The 14,498-nt window shown below is 37.3% G+C and overlaps 2 protein-coding genes and 1 long non-coding RNA gene across 3 annotated transcripts in view; 1 reads left to right on the top strand and 2 right to left on the bottom strand.

Annotated features, from left to right (window-relative positions):
- The first annotated feature begins 53 nt into the window (after window positions 1–53).
- On the top strand, window positions 54–2,500 carry LOC111396349 (citrate synthase, glyoxysomal-like). The gene is made up of 5 exons (XM_023022765.1): window positions 54–147; window positions 244–364; window positions 1,403–1,500; window positions 1,631–1,754; window positions 2,076–2,500. Exons 1-5 carry the CDS (start codon window positions 86–88, stop codon window positions 2,205–2,207), a joined length of 537 nt encoding a protein of 178 aa, XP_022878533.1. The 5' UTR covers window positions 54–85; the 3' UTR covers window positions 2,208–2,500.
- Window positions 2,501–3,029: 529 nt separating this feature from the next.
- Window positions 3,030–9,571, bottom strand: LOC111395361. Its single transcript, XM_023021335.1, has 9 exons — window positions 9,492–9,571; window positions 8,859–8,880; window positions 8,363–8,422; window positions 7,089–7,162; window positions 6,440–6,455; window positions 5,798–5,803; window positions 5,578–5,688; window positions 5,370–5,444; window positions 3,030–3,701 (listed from the first exon to the last, which is right to left on the bottom strand). The coding sequence occupies exons 1-9, from the start codon at window positions 9,569–9,571 to the stop codon at window positions 3,141–3,143; spliced, it is 1,005 nt and encodes a 334-aa protein (XP_022877103.1). The 3' UTR covers window positions 3,030–3,140.
- Window positions 9,572–12,776: 3,205 nt separating this feature from the next.
- The window catches only part of LOC111396348, a 12,643-nt gene continuing 10,921 nt past the window's right edge, over window positions 12,777–14,498 (bottom strand). Inside the window, exon 2 of the long non-coding RNA XR_002702990.1 lies at window positions 12,777–12,980. This is a non-coding gene — a long non-coding RNA (uncharacterized LOC111396348). The remainder of the gene's footprint in view (window positions 12,981–14,498) is intronic.

The following is a 14,498-nucleotide window of genomic DNA, read 5'->3' as shown; positions in this document are numbered from 1 at the left end:
CTTATGCTTGTATACCTTCAAATTGTTATAAGCCACATTGATCTAAAGTTTCTTTACTGTGTATGCTTTATAGGCTGTACTTAGGATGTTGGGTGAGATTGGAAGTATTGACAAAATACCGGAGTTCATTGAGGGTGTGAAGAACAGGTCGTTAACCTTCTGTTGCAGCCATCTTTTTTATGGTTACAAAAATGCTTCTACTTATTGTCTAACTCATGCATGTGTTGTATAATTTTTTTCAAGGAAGCGTAAGATGTCAGGTTTTGGGCATCGTGTCTACAAAAACTATGATCCCAGAGCAAAGGTCATCAAGAAACTTGCAGAAGAAGTCTTTTCCATTGTTGGTCGAGATCCTCTGATTGAGGTAGGTTTGTTTCTTTTGGGAGTGAATTCAACTGTACTGGTTACATGAAGCATTTGGATTTCATGGACAAAGTGATTGAGCCTGTAACCAAGTTATAACTCACAAGTGTTAAAAAGTTATGCAGTATGGAATCTGCTCATGAAATCACTATAGAAATCAACTGTGCAAATGAAAATGAATGCTGCAGGGACCCAAGTCTCCCCTATGGAGTTCAAAAGTGATTAAAATCATGTCACTATAAAATTGTCAGTAAAAGCTTTCTTAAAAAACCTATCCAGGGTTTGACCTTTTTTCCCCATTTTGAATTTAATAAAGAACCATGTTACAAACATCTTAAATTAATAGTCGTCTATAAGTAAATGGTCAGGCACCCTTGATGACAAAACCTGCTGCTCCTTGCCCCTGTTACCTTCTTGATGGACACATCAAGAACAAAAGAAGAACTGGCCTCCTATACGAGGATAAAAGGGGGAAAAGGAAAATTGTCACAAAGGGGGGATTGGAATTTCTTTATAGGAATCTGACCAATGATTTAGATCATTGATTGGAATATGTTGACACTTCACTCCTTGCCTTTTGGTCTCACAAGCTTGCTGGAAAAACTAGTGTTCCCATGGGGTGTGGCTCTTGTCAGTGTAATCCTCGGTTAGTTACTGGTATTTCAATTTCAGCATCGTTGATCATTAATTCAAGTCTTGCGGCCGTGGTTCTGTTGGTAGGGTAAAGAGACTCTGTTTTTGGGAACCATTCTTCATGCTTAGCTTCTTCTTCTTGTTGCTGCTGCTTAATGTCGCTGTCTCTATACTAAACTCATTGGTTATAAGTGTGCAGTAGACAGACATCAATGCACGACTGTGCATGAACCAATTTGTACGAGGACTATGATTTCACACCTGATGTTGGTCAATGTCTCGTTTAGATTATGCAAGAACCAAAATTCTATGATGCTAAAAGACCCTTAGTTGATATTCCAAAAATATCAAGGCTACCTATTCAAATGCTTCTACTTAGTCTGAATCAGTCTCCTGTCATTTGCAGGTGGCAATAAATTTGGAGAAAGCTGCCTTATCGGATGAGTATTTTGTGAAGAGGAAGTTGTATCCAAATGTTGATTTTTATTCTGGGTTAATTTATAGGTAAGCTGAGAAATGTCAATTGTATTTTATTGATCTCTATTTTTTTATTTTAATTAAGCAAAGGGAATTTTTTACTCTGAAGTCTGAAGTGTCACGAAGATATTCTTAATCTTGCGGCACTATAATTCAGGGCCATTGGTTTTCCCACGGAGTTCTTCCCCGTTTTGTTTGCAATTCCTCGAATGGCTGGTTATTTATCTCACTGGCGAGAGGCTCTGGATGATCTCGACACAAAGATCATGCGACCTGCACAGGTTATATTGTCTTCCATTCCATTCCTTTCAGTTCTTTTCCCGATTTGTGCCCTTGATTTTTTTATGATACAAATTTTCTTGGTTCCGGCAAGAATTGTCCAAGAAAAGGAAAATTCAAAATTCTATCTATAGCTGACGAACATTTCAAACCCGCCGACTCTCTTTTTGGTTGCTTAGTTTGGGCTTGAAATATATAAAGAAACCTGAATTGGAAAATTGGACTTTAGCTAGCCTTCAGTCCTCAAAACTGTCACGCTTTCCCCCATCTATCGCATTAGTGAAAATATTCTGCTGGTCTTAAATCTTTGTTTTATATATCAGGTGTACACTGGTGTATGGATGCGGCATTATATGCCACTGAAAGAACGGATGGTATCAATTGAAGCTGATAGACTTGGTCGAGTGTCCGTCTCTAATGCTACCAGGAGGCGGCTTGCAGGATCTGAGGCCTAGGCTCTTGAATTTTCTTCTTTAGATTGTCATATTCACAATGGTGAAAAGATGAGTAATAATTTTTACCGGGCTGAGGTCATTTTTCTAGGTCGGTGAGGAAAATAAGCTTTTATTAATTATTAGGCAACTTAAGACTGATAATTTACACTGCTGCATAGAGCAAAAAGTGTAAATAGTTGTCTTTAAACACTGAGCTGTGATAATAATGAACGTGTGGATTTCTTATTTCGCTATGGTAAACCATCTTTCTGGTCACATGAGGCTTATCAATATCAGTTGCAACTTTGAATTCATATTCCATGTATGGCTGCAGTTCTAATTTCCAGAAACTTGCTGATAGGTCTTCTGCTCATGCTGACTTATTGATCCATAAAACATATCTGTTGACTCGTCACATAAAAGCTCTCACTTTTAAAATCAATTTGCAAGTAGAGTGTGGACAAGAACTTGTATACCAGACATCTTAAGCATCGACCAGGATGGAGAAAGAAATTTGATGCTCGCTCGTTCCCATTTTTGTTATGATGTGTATATATTTGTGCGCACACTTCTCCAAGAACAAGAGAGCAAGCCTCCGTTGGGATACATAATTTATAACATATTATTTATGCATTCTGTAGGATTCACTACCATTCCTCTTGCTATTCTTCTTTATAAATCATTTAAAAAAAATTGTCAAACGGAGGCTAAATTTGGGATTAAATTGCAATGAAGTTCCTAAGATAAGGCTAATGCGCAGGTAAACAACGTTGCATCACATAATATTATTCAGTTATTTCTTGTAAATATTGTGCAATAGCATGTAAAAATAGTAAATACATAGCGTCTGCAAGGTTTTGTACCACATCAAAATTCTATTCAAGAGATTGGCTAGCCATACAAGAAAGTAGAGTACACAAATTAACTAGCGGCATGGCAAAAGTAACACCAGCATCAGGATAATAGAATAGAAAACACAGGATAAAACCTTCGTCGTGTAGGGTAAGTGTCACCGGATCCAGAAAATGACTTCCCCCAAACAAAGTCAGACAGTTTTCTTGCTGCCGGAATTAAGAGTATGGGAATAGAAAGGCCAAGTTGAGGCAAAGCTTGATTTGGTGATATCTTGAATACAAGCAACGTATAGGGGCCAAACAACATAGAAACAGTAATCTGTGGCCATGGCTTAAATGGGAATTCGTGCAAGGGATAGATAACCCCGGCTAATGAAGATACAAACGCCGTTGAGTTACACAGTATGAATAGCAGTGCAATAACAGAATCTTGTCTCTCTTGGGGCTGGTCGTGAACGACTCCATGCCTTGACGCAGCCACTAAGGTTACCATCATCATCAGGGCTAGCAGAAGTAACAGCACATGATCGTTGCTGCGTTTCATGCTACTGCTGAAATTATTTAAATCATCAGAGAGTTGGCATTTGATTTTTTTTGTGGGGATCCCGAAATTCATACTGGCTAACTCTGTATCTCCATCAGCTGATTGATGCTCAAAATTCTGCATCAAAGATAGAGTGAGGATAACGATATTTATCAGCTGTTTTGAGGCTCAAAATGTTGCACAAGAAACGGAGTTAAAATAACAATATGAATCCACTCTCGAATATTTATCTTACCTCTTTGGAATGCAAAGCTTCCCAAATACTTACTAAGATATATAAATATAGTGCATTTCAAAGTTCTCCTTCAATGATAGCTTTATTTAAACATTTTCTAAATGTAAGATGAAGTGCGATCTATCAAATTATGTATAACAGGAAAAGCTAAACAAGAATTATCACTGAATGCCAACAATCTATCAACGGGGCAAATCTTTGGAAATTCTCATGTAGACATGGCTGCAACAAACATTTGTTACAGTTTATACGGAAATCAAATAACGATATCTGAAAACATTTCATTTTCAAATTGATATAATTTTTTTTTATTTACATAGTCTTTACACTTTAACCCTGTCTGAAGTTAACTCGCTTATAGATGCAAAGTGCCATGTGAATGATGTAATAGAAAACAATGCAAAGTGCAGTGTGAATGATGCTTCGCATGTACGACACAACACTGTTTCATAAACGAACATGTTTAAGATCAAAAGTATCTAAATCGATTTCTAATAACAATGTGGAGTTCTAATTCCAGGTTTTAGCCATTTCAACAAAGATTGTGTACCAATGTCCCCTTCTAGACAGGAATCATATAATGAAACAGAGGGCAGCCCTAGGCTAAACCCAAGCCCTTTTTTTATGAGGTATGTATTAGTCCAGTGCAAAAAATAACTCTGTCATCCCTTTAGCTCCTCCGCCGGACGCCTAAAAACACTTAATTTTGAAATTGATATAATTCACTTTTTTTACCTACTCTTTAACCTGACTGAATTATTATTATTATTATTATTATTATTATTATTATTATTATTATTATTATTATTATTATTATTTATTTATTTATTTATTTATTTATTTTTTGAAGGAATTTTAACATGTCTGAAATTAAGTGGAATATAGGTGCAAAAGCAAGTACGGAGTTTATGGAGATTCAATTCACTGATAACACAGGTGCAAACCAGAAAATAGCCTTTGTTAATTCTTGAGCAAATTCCAAGAGTAACTATTAAAATTAATTACCATATTGATCAGAATTACAAAGGTCATATCAATTTGATGCTTTAGGTAACATAATATGCAATTATACTAAACTCTTCATTAGACAATGGTCTCAACCACAAAATCCTTTTCTTTTTTTCAACTATCTGTGAGTAAGAATCAAATGTTAAAATTTGGGGTTCCATCTTAAAAGGTAAACCTTATTAAGAGGAGTATCTCAAGACCTTTTTAAGTTGATCAATATTTCGGTATTTAACCGATGTGGGATTTTTATCCTTCAGCATGCCCCCACAAGATGGTAGCTCGTTTGAGCAGACCAGTCTTAAAATCCGTGTGCTCATTTTTATAGTCTTAATCAGATCGAATTGCTCGTTGGAGTTTAATGAACTTTAATACCATGTTAAGACTTAAGTTTTATCTTAAAAGATCAACTTTATTAAGAGGAGTAGCCCGATATCTTTTTAAGTTTGTTAATATTTCGGTATTTAACCGATGCAGGATTTTTATCCTTTAACATCAAATAGATTCACTTTATCGTAAACAATAAAAGCAAGTGAAGAAATTACCTCAAATTGTCCAATAGAATCACTCTTCTTTGCTTCCGGCATGCATATGTTTTCCAAGTCCTTGTTTCTTTCTTCCTGAAACAGATATTTACGAAAATTTTGAATTTCGACAAATGAATTTCCAATTTAAGTTGAACGAAAAACTGACTAACTGGGCTACGAACTCTCTAAAAATACTGACTATTGATGCCACTACTACCGATCTCACCATTATTACTGTATAAGCAAACTCGGCGAATCTTGTACCTGGAAAGATTTGAGTCCGTGGACAGGTTTCTCCTTTTTTTAACAAAATGTCTAATATTTTCTGCCAAATTACCTTCTCAGCAATTGTAAGTCAACCTTATCCATATGGACAAGTCTTTCTGTTGCGGAAGCTCTCTTGAATGATCTTCAAACGGTGATTTTTCAGGTTCAGTCCAACGTACCTTTCTCTACCAACAACCAATCAAATCGGCTCCAAACCACAACCAATCTGAGTCACCTCGGTTGCTATTCAATCTTACCCACGTAGAACAAGAAAGGATGATGATTTGTGGACACAAAGGCTAGGAGAAGACACCACAAATGTATACTATGAAGAAACCACCAATTACACAAAGTAAACAGGCGTTTTGGACATTTCTAGGGGCTGTTTTTTCACTCACCAAGAGGGCAGCTGGGATTCTCGTTTTTCTCCCACAAAGTCTCACAAAACATCACAAGAAAGAGGCTAGGGTTATATCAATATATATACTCTAGGGTTAGACTTTACGTTGGGCCATTAAAGAGGTAAACGGGCCAAGATTCAAGCCATCCAGAAGGAATACAATTGGGTCGGATGTAGCTCATAAACTTGGTTGTTGGACTTATTTCATTCATCGGCCTATGCATATGAAATAATATTAACCCACATTAACATCATAGCCCGGGATTTATTAGGTATCAAAAACCCAACAAATCTCCACCTTGATGCCCAATAAATCTGCAAGCAGTCAAAACACACAATTAGCACTTGCATAATCAAGGTAGCTAATAAAATTGGATCACAGACCTTACCTCGTGTTTCCAACTTGAAACACATACCATACCTGCTCCATGTACTCACTGGGGTTAAGGTCAGAAAACACCCAAGTAGAAGCAAATATTTGACAGTAAACAATCAAGAACAAATACACGTGCGATGACGATATACTATAAGATAACACACACAAATCTTTTCAAAAACACGTTCACATAAAACCATAGATTAACACCAAGTCAATCAAACCACGGTCAAATACATATGCAACACATGCATAAATGACCCTAAGAAAAGATCCACCACACTTATCATATCCCATTTCGTGTTGCTCACACCTCGAGAACACATATCTCCTCTCATCGCCCACCATGCTCACTAGACAGATCACTTAACTCATGTCTAACTGACAAGTCACAATAGATCCTAAGTCCATGGGATAATCCTCTATCTCCACATCACTTCTCCCAACCTACGTGGATAATGGGTCTCCACCTAACAGAAGTGATAGAAGTGTCTCTCTCACACTCCACCTGATCAAGGTCTCTATCCATATAAAGGATCCTAGACATTTGATCACATCTCCACTCGTGATCCAAATGTCACACTCCACATCCCCGGTACAAACCACCATGTACGCCTAGACATCTATACTCCACTTTCTCAAGACACACAACACACTGTTAATGCATCTCAAACTCACTATGACAAATCAATACCTTTCGGTGACCACAAAGATTACTTCAATCACCAAAGCTCCAAAAATTCCGCAAAGAAAATATAGAAGGTGGCACTCATAAAGAAAAAATCGAAAAAAGAGATGGTTACTTCACAACACTCACAAAGGAGGCTCACAAAGAGGAAGAATATAACCCTAACATGGCTGCCTCACATAATCTCTCAAACCACACAGGCTCACAAAGATAAAGGAGAGAAACGATTGCCCAACTTTCTTCTCACTACCACACTCTCACACCACTCACAGAAGAAATAGAGTACGCCACAAAACTCAACCCAATATGCATGTAAACATATTACACAAAGTAATAAGATCACCCTCAATTCATGCAATTACACACATCAAACAAGTTGAAAGTGTAACATTAATATTGCAATAAAATTAAGTGACCACATACATACAGAAAGGATTACACACAAATACAATGTAAGAACGAGGTTTATTCTCTCAATAAACCTCATTAGGATCACTACTCGACGCTAAAGTCACATTCGCCTTATCTCTATCCTCATTTTACCTATTATTATCATCTTAGGACAATCTCTTTCAACTATGCTCAAATTTTACCACAGTTAAAATATATTTTATTTTTCGCATTTGTCTTAAACCTACATTTTCCACCAACGCCAAATAATGACCACAAGTAAAGTATGAACATAATTCACATAAAATAGTCCAGTAAACTTTTCTAAAGCCACATGCAATTCTAATAATGTAGAAAAAATTGATAGCAAATTCACAAAGAATTTAACGCAAATAATTAACAAATAATTCCTAGGTCTAGCAACAGGCAATGGTTACCCCTTCATGGTAACCTCAAACGTAATGTCACCCCACACGATGACCTCTAATGCAAAAAATAAATTACTCTACACATTTATTTCAACTGTAATAATAAAAAGTAAAGAATACGATACCGAGTGGACCACGTCTGAAAGTCCGTAAATATCGAGAGATGCGAATTCACCACTTTAGGATTACCACTATTCGTCCTAAAGTCTCTGAAAACTGTAGCAACCAAAAAATCATGATCGAGTCCCGAACGTCCAAATAACAATGCTGTCCAGATTCTACTGCGTACCTTGAAACAGAAAACTTTCAACACGAAAAATGTCAGAAATAATATGAGGAACAAACTGCCTGAAGAGACCTCCTCGGGATTCCCTCCCACGCGCCCTCACGCGCCGTCTCTTCCCTGTGCGTGTGGTCCACACGCACCGCCACACGCGCCAAATCTGACCGTCACGCGCCTACCTGCAGGGTGCGCTTCCTCCTACACATCACACCAGTGGTCTCGATTTTCCCAAACTCCTTCTGGATTGATCAGAAAATGCGAAAAATAGAGACTGATTTTGACAGTTTTTGGACAGCTCTTCAATCTGATTGCTACTGCGTTTCTGCCGATTTTTTGGACGATTTCTGGTAGATTTCACGAGCCAAAACCTTCACCTTGAAGCTCTGATACCAATTGTTGCCGAAGCTCTCTTGAATGATCTTCAAACGGTGGTTTTCCAAGCTCAGTCCAACATACCTTTCTCTACCAACAACCAATTCAACCGGCTCCAAACCACAATCAATCTGATTCACCTCGGTTGCTATTCAATCTTACCCACGTAGGACAAGAAAGGATGATGATTTGTGGCCACAAAAGCTAGGAGAAGACACCACAAAGGTATACTATGAAGGAACCACCAATTACACAAAGTAAACAGGTGTTTTGGATACTTTTAGGGGCTGTTTTTTTACTCACCAAGAGGACAGTCGAGATTCTCCTTTTTCTCACACAAAGTCTCACAAAACATCACAAGAAAGAGGCTAGGGTTATATCCATATATATACTCTAGGGTTAGGCTTTAAGTTGCACCATTAAAGAGGTAAACGGGTCAAGATTCAAGCCATCCAGAAGGAATACAATTGGGTCGGGTGTAGCTCATGGACTTGGTTGTTGGACTTATTTCATTCATCGGTCTATACCTATAAAATAATATTAACTCATATTAACATCATAGTTCGGGATTTATTGGGTATCAAAAACCCAACACTTTCTTTATTAAATTTTTTTTGCCGTCTCCTTTTTTTTTTTTATTAAAATTTCTTGTCAATAATTCTACTTGCGTGAAAAAATCAATGTCTTCTAAAAGCTACTTTCTGTCGCAAGCTTTCAAACTCGGCCCCTACCCATTTCCAGGAAATTTCATATTTATTATTTTCTATTGTTTCAAAGAAATTGCAGAAGTCTAAATGCTGGATAAAAGAGATAAAGTAGCGAAAGATGGGAAGTGGGAACTCAGATGAGCAAGTTTTTCAATTTGCTTTTGCCGTCTTTTCTTGTTTTTTTACTATAATTTCTTGTCAATAATTCTTCTTGCGTGAAAAAATCAACGTATTCTGAAAGCTTTTTTCTGTTGCAAGCTTCTTGATAACTTTCAATCTTGGCCCCTTCCTGTTTCCAAGAAACTTCATATTTATGATTTTTTTTTCTATCGTTTCAAAGAAATTGCAGAAGTTCAAATGCTGGATAAAAGAGACAAAAAAATAGAGAAAAATGGGAACTCAGATGAGCAAGTTTAACAAACTGCCCATGCCTTCCCTCTCAACGAACCCTCAATCTGCTGCATCACTGACAGGACACAGGCTGGACGACGAGGAGTTGTCAATTGAGGTATGTCGCCTAAAGGTTGTTGCTTGCTTTATTCTAAGTTGGCTCAAAAGTTGTCGGTGTAACATATGAGAGATGGATTCATCACTTCTAATCTGCTGACAGCAGGATAAAAGCTTTCCACCGTTGATGTGTTTGAAATAGTCATGTTCTCTTACCATGTCAACAGTAGTAAGTTTTTATCTTATCCCCTTTGGGCAAGAGATCAATTGTAAGAAAATTATATTCAACAATAACAGGTTTCCTTGAAATTCATCGTAGGCAAGCCCTTTTGATTGATTATTGAAGTTCATGAGCGTATGAATTATATCCTTATTGTGTCCTCTTAGACCATCTCCTGTTTAGTAGGAATTAAAATTTAGATTTTAATTTAACTTAAATTCAATAAATTTATTTATATGATTTTTAATTTGATTATTATTTTTATTAGCATTTATAATAAGCCCCTCTTTGTCTATATTAATTGTCAATTAAAATTTTTAATATAATTTGAAAGCAAGTATGATAAATATTTGAAACTATATACATATATATTGTATTAAATAATTGGTTATCATAGTAAAAAAGCTTGACCCTTGAAACGTGAAGTCTTTGGTTCAAAATTGTGTATTTTCCATTTTTTTTTTCAATTAAAAAAAAAAATCTGTAGAAAATTTGAAAATAAAAATAAAAATCGGCAAACTCAACAGCTTTAAGTGAACAAATGATAGTTCAATTGTAAATTGATCCAATTATGCTAATCGGATTCGAGTTCTAATTTAATAACTATTCTTGAATGAGTTCATATATGCACCGGACATGCATAGTCGTGCTTTCCTAATGTGAAAATAAAATATTTGCGCGTTTGTTTTATTCATACCTAATTTTCTTTAGGCTACTAAACCACAAGATGGTGGCAAGAAAGAGGAAGTTTTGCCATGAGTGACATGACGCCCCTTGATCCAAAGGGACATTATTATCAACCAGCTTCATTCGTTCATCAATTCTCAATTGGAAAGGCAAGTTTCTCTATGCGAAAACACAAAGGCAATGAGATACTCAACACAAGCAAATGTGCTTTGGATGTTGTTCATTTTTGACATTGCTGGGGCTTTTGCAACAATCTCAACTCGTCCCAACATCGATCCTGCAGAGGCCCACCTGACGGGCATTAAAAGTCTAATGGAGGTACCAAAGGGGTTCTACTTTATATTAATAGTCACGACCATATGTTTGGTGAACATAACTATGGTGATCGTCATCACGTGGTCGCAGTTGGTTCGAGACTCGGGAGCATTTTATCTGAAATCACTCGTGTTCTTCGTCATGGCTTTGACTTTCATCATTTATGCCCTTCAGATGCAGCAGATTACTCCACACTTCTCCATGAGGATAAGGGGGGATTACAAGATTTCTAGCTTCTGGCTTTTATGGCTATGCTTTTTGACTATAATACTCATTTTGGCTACACTTGTGCTCATTGCAAAAATGATTGTTGGAGTATAGAGGCTGACCAATCATTCTTGACTGTAATTAGCATCGGTAAATAATTCTCATTCTTAGCTGTAATTAGTTCGTCAGAGGCAATGTTGGAGTTGGAGTTGGAGTTGGACCGGACCACCTGTAGATAGCACGGAGGCACAGCTAGGCATAGGCATGAGCATGAGCATGAGAATGACCCACGCATGACCCACGCTGTAGTAGGGGACTAGTTAAGCCTAAGCAAGAATTCTACTCAAAAGTTCAGACACTCGTTGTTTTTCTTTGTTTTTTGCTTAGTGTATAAAATTTTAGAGTTCTCATTTTGGTATTCTTGTGAAAGATCGACAAACTTGCACTCCCCAAATACTGATATTTGCAAATCAATGGATTTTTTACATACTTATTGAATCTTTCTTGGTTTCGCTTCAATAATTTGGTATCAATACAAAAATCTAGATCCTTCCCAGGATACAGAAAGACAATACTGCACCGCTGAGTCCACAGGTGGACTAGTTGGCACGACAGTACAAATTGACAGTTCAGTTTGTTAAGAAACCTATTCGCACCCTCTATTAGATCATAGACGAGCCAAAAATGGATCGGTAGATGCCAATGACGACAGGGGCAATGGGTAACGTTGTTAACTGTTCTATACATTACAATACGTAAAACAAATAAATTAAGCCTTATGAGCACGAGCACGAGCACGAACCACGCTGTAATAGGGGCATCTTTAAGCCTTTGGCTTATTTTTGGTTTCTGCTTTGTCTTTCTAAGCAAGAATTATATTCGAAGTTCAAAGACTTCATCGTTTTTCTTTGGATTTTGCTTATTGAATAAAATTTTTTAGAGTTCTCATTTTGGTATTCTTGTGAAAGATCAACAAACTTGCACTGATACTTGAAAATCAATGGATATTTCACATACGTATTGAATCTTTCTTGGTTTCGCTGCAATAATTTGGTATCAATACTAAATTCTATTTTTCATTCATGTAACAAACACAATGCCATTGATTCACTCTATCAGTGATTATGAAGCTAATGGTCAGCTTAGACTACCACATTAGTATTTCCATTGAGTCACACTATCGGACATTCACAGGGTGGCTCAATTGCAACAAAAATGATGTCCAAAGATTCAAATTTTGCACGTCTGTAAATAGAACGATACCATTGAATAATGTCAATGAGATCAAGAAAGAGACTTGTGATGAAAATTGTTAATTATTCTATCCACTATATTACATTAAACAAAAATGTTATATAAGATAAGGAAAATGAGAAGTTTTGATCTGAAAATTTCCAATCAAGTCGAATCTTCTAAAAACTGATTATGTTTGATGGGATATCTTGAAAGGAGCATTCATACACTCGATTACCATCCACCTGTTAACTATTATTAACAATAATATTTTGCCAATGTAGAATAAATTCAAACATTTTTAGAAGGAACAAACAAACTCATTATCCTTTCCCAGGCGTTTGCTCCTTGATTTTCTCAGGACTTAATTCTGGGACCCATCAAAGAAAGTGGAGACAATTGTGTATAAACAGAGGAACAATTGTACTGAAATATATATTGTGTTCTGATGCTTGTAAGTACATAATTTACAACATTGCTTACTCAAAATAGAGAGTCAAAGATTCATTGAGGCCATGTTGAGTCTCGTTTACAGTGGCTTAGCGAGTTTTGGAGGATGAAGAAGCTGCAAATCTGGAACTAACAACTGGTTTCTTCATGGGAGTAACACTGGAGACAAGCAAGAGATGGCATGATGAGGATTGGTAATTGTTTCGCGCGTGTTAATTCGCTAACAATTAAAGAGGATCAGACGATTGTGTAAGGGACGAAACCTCTTGAGACAATGTCCCAAAAAGGGGTGTTCCTTTTATTGGCGATGAACTTTACAATTGGAAACGGAAAACAACGTGCCTCCAAGGGGCGCAAGCACACGAGTTACAGAAAAGGAAGTGTTTAAGTCTAAAAGCTAAAGGAATGAAAATTACATATTCTCTGTTCGAGAGTTTTGGATTCGGTCCTTTGCTTCTAAGTTCTTTCTCCCTTTTATACTTCATAGGCGATCCCTTTGTGATTAACTGCTCTAAAAAACTGCTTGATCGCCCTATAACTACCCACTTTCTTTGTAGTGGCCATTTTGTCATGAAACTGTCCTTTTAACTGCTGCCATTATCTTGCATCGTTCAACCGCTTTCGATTGAACTCCTTGAGTCGTGGAACGTGGTAAGGTTACTTTAGCAACTGCCTCAATAACTGCATTTCTTGATAATCATAATGCTTTATATTTGTTGATATCTTGGGCAACTTGAAGATTTGGACGAGACTCCGGGCGACCGTATGCCACTCTATTTGTTCAGACTCTGAGCGACTTGCAAACTTGGGCGATGGCGTTACCGCACTATTGGGCCCCTTATTTGGGCCTTCACCTTGATTCGTTCAATTGGATTTCGTTTTTTGGGCTATCTGATTTGGGGATCCTCCAATTGGGCTTTATTCTCTGGGCCGTTCGATTTGGGCTGAATTTTTATGTGTCAACAATTACCCCCCAATATGGCAGAATTAATAATAATTATTGAATTTTGTCATATTCACTTCACGTCTCCAGCAACGTTCGCGATTCCCAAAGAATTTCAATCATTGTTTCCTTCTATAACTTGAAAAGGTGCGTCGCTTTGCAAACCCTTATAAACTCCAAACACGCCATTTTACTGCTACCAAATCACGTTTCATATTTCTTGCGCATCCTTCACGATTCACTGTTCATCTTTTGCTTCCTTGTTACGTAACTCTGAAAAGCTTCGTTCCTTCTTCAATGGCTGCTTCACAATCTCAAGCTAGCGACTCCTTTAGTTTTGATGACTTTCAGAAACTTCTGAGTCGTCCATACGTAACCCCAAGTTTTCTCGCGCCCGCTGATGTTGGACGTAATGAGTTTTACTTGGGTCCTTTCTTCAACAATGCGGAGGCAGTTGAACAGGCGGCGGTGGGTCAGCTGTTTCCTTGCACTCATGGCCCTCCTTTTCTGAATTCTTTGCCGCTGGGGCTAACTTGGCCTAAATCTGACGTAGCTTTTCGTAGGTGGCATGCTCGTCTTATGGGTCATGGTCCTACTAAGGCACTTTTTGATAGCGCTAGGATTTCTGATTTGTTGGAAGTCTCTATTCGCCCCCCTACTTTTGATTCGGCGCTCTTTCCGATTGCTCTGAGCTTTTGGTCCTCTGAGTATAACACATTTATTTTTCCTCTTGG

This window comes from Olea europaea, chromosome 6, assembly GCF_002742605.1.
Source record: "Olea europaea var. sylvestris chromosome 6, O_europaea_v1, whole genome shotgun sequence".
Classification (NCBI taxonomy): domain Eukaryota; kingdom Viridiplantae; phylum Streptophyta; class Magnoliopsida; order Lamiales; family Oleaceae; genus Olea; species Olea europaea.
This window is presented reverse-complemented; position numbering and strand designations above follow the sequence as displayed.

Excerpts from the sequence above, each read along its gene's own strand:
- LOC111395361 (XM_023021335.1), bottom strand. The coding sequence starts at position 9,571 with ATGAAGTTTCTTGGAAACAGGAAGGGGCCAAGATTGAAAGTTATCAAG. Across the intron at positions 8,423-8,858 it reads GAATCTCGACTGTCCTCTTG|AAGGAGTTTGGGAAAATCGA; the intron begins GTGAGTAAAAAA and ends TGATCAATCCAG. Across the intron at positions 3,702-5,369 it reads ATTCTATTGGACAATTTGAG|AATTTTGAGCATCAATCAGC; the intron begins GTAATTTCTTCA and ends TCTTTGATGCAG.
- LOC111396349 (XM_023022765.1), top strand. The coding sequence starts at position 86 with ATGTTGGGTGAGATTGGAAGTATTGACAAAATACCGGAGTTCATTGAG. Across the intron at positions 148-243 it reads ATTGAGGGTGTGAAGAACAG|GAAGCGTAAGATGTCAGGTT; the intron begins GTCGTTAACCTT and ends ATTTTTTTCAAG. Across the intron at positions 1,501-1,630 it reads TATTCTGGGTTAATTTATAG|GGCCATTGGTTTTCCCACGG; the intron begins GTAAGCTGAGAA and ends ACTATAATTCAG.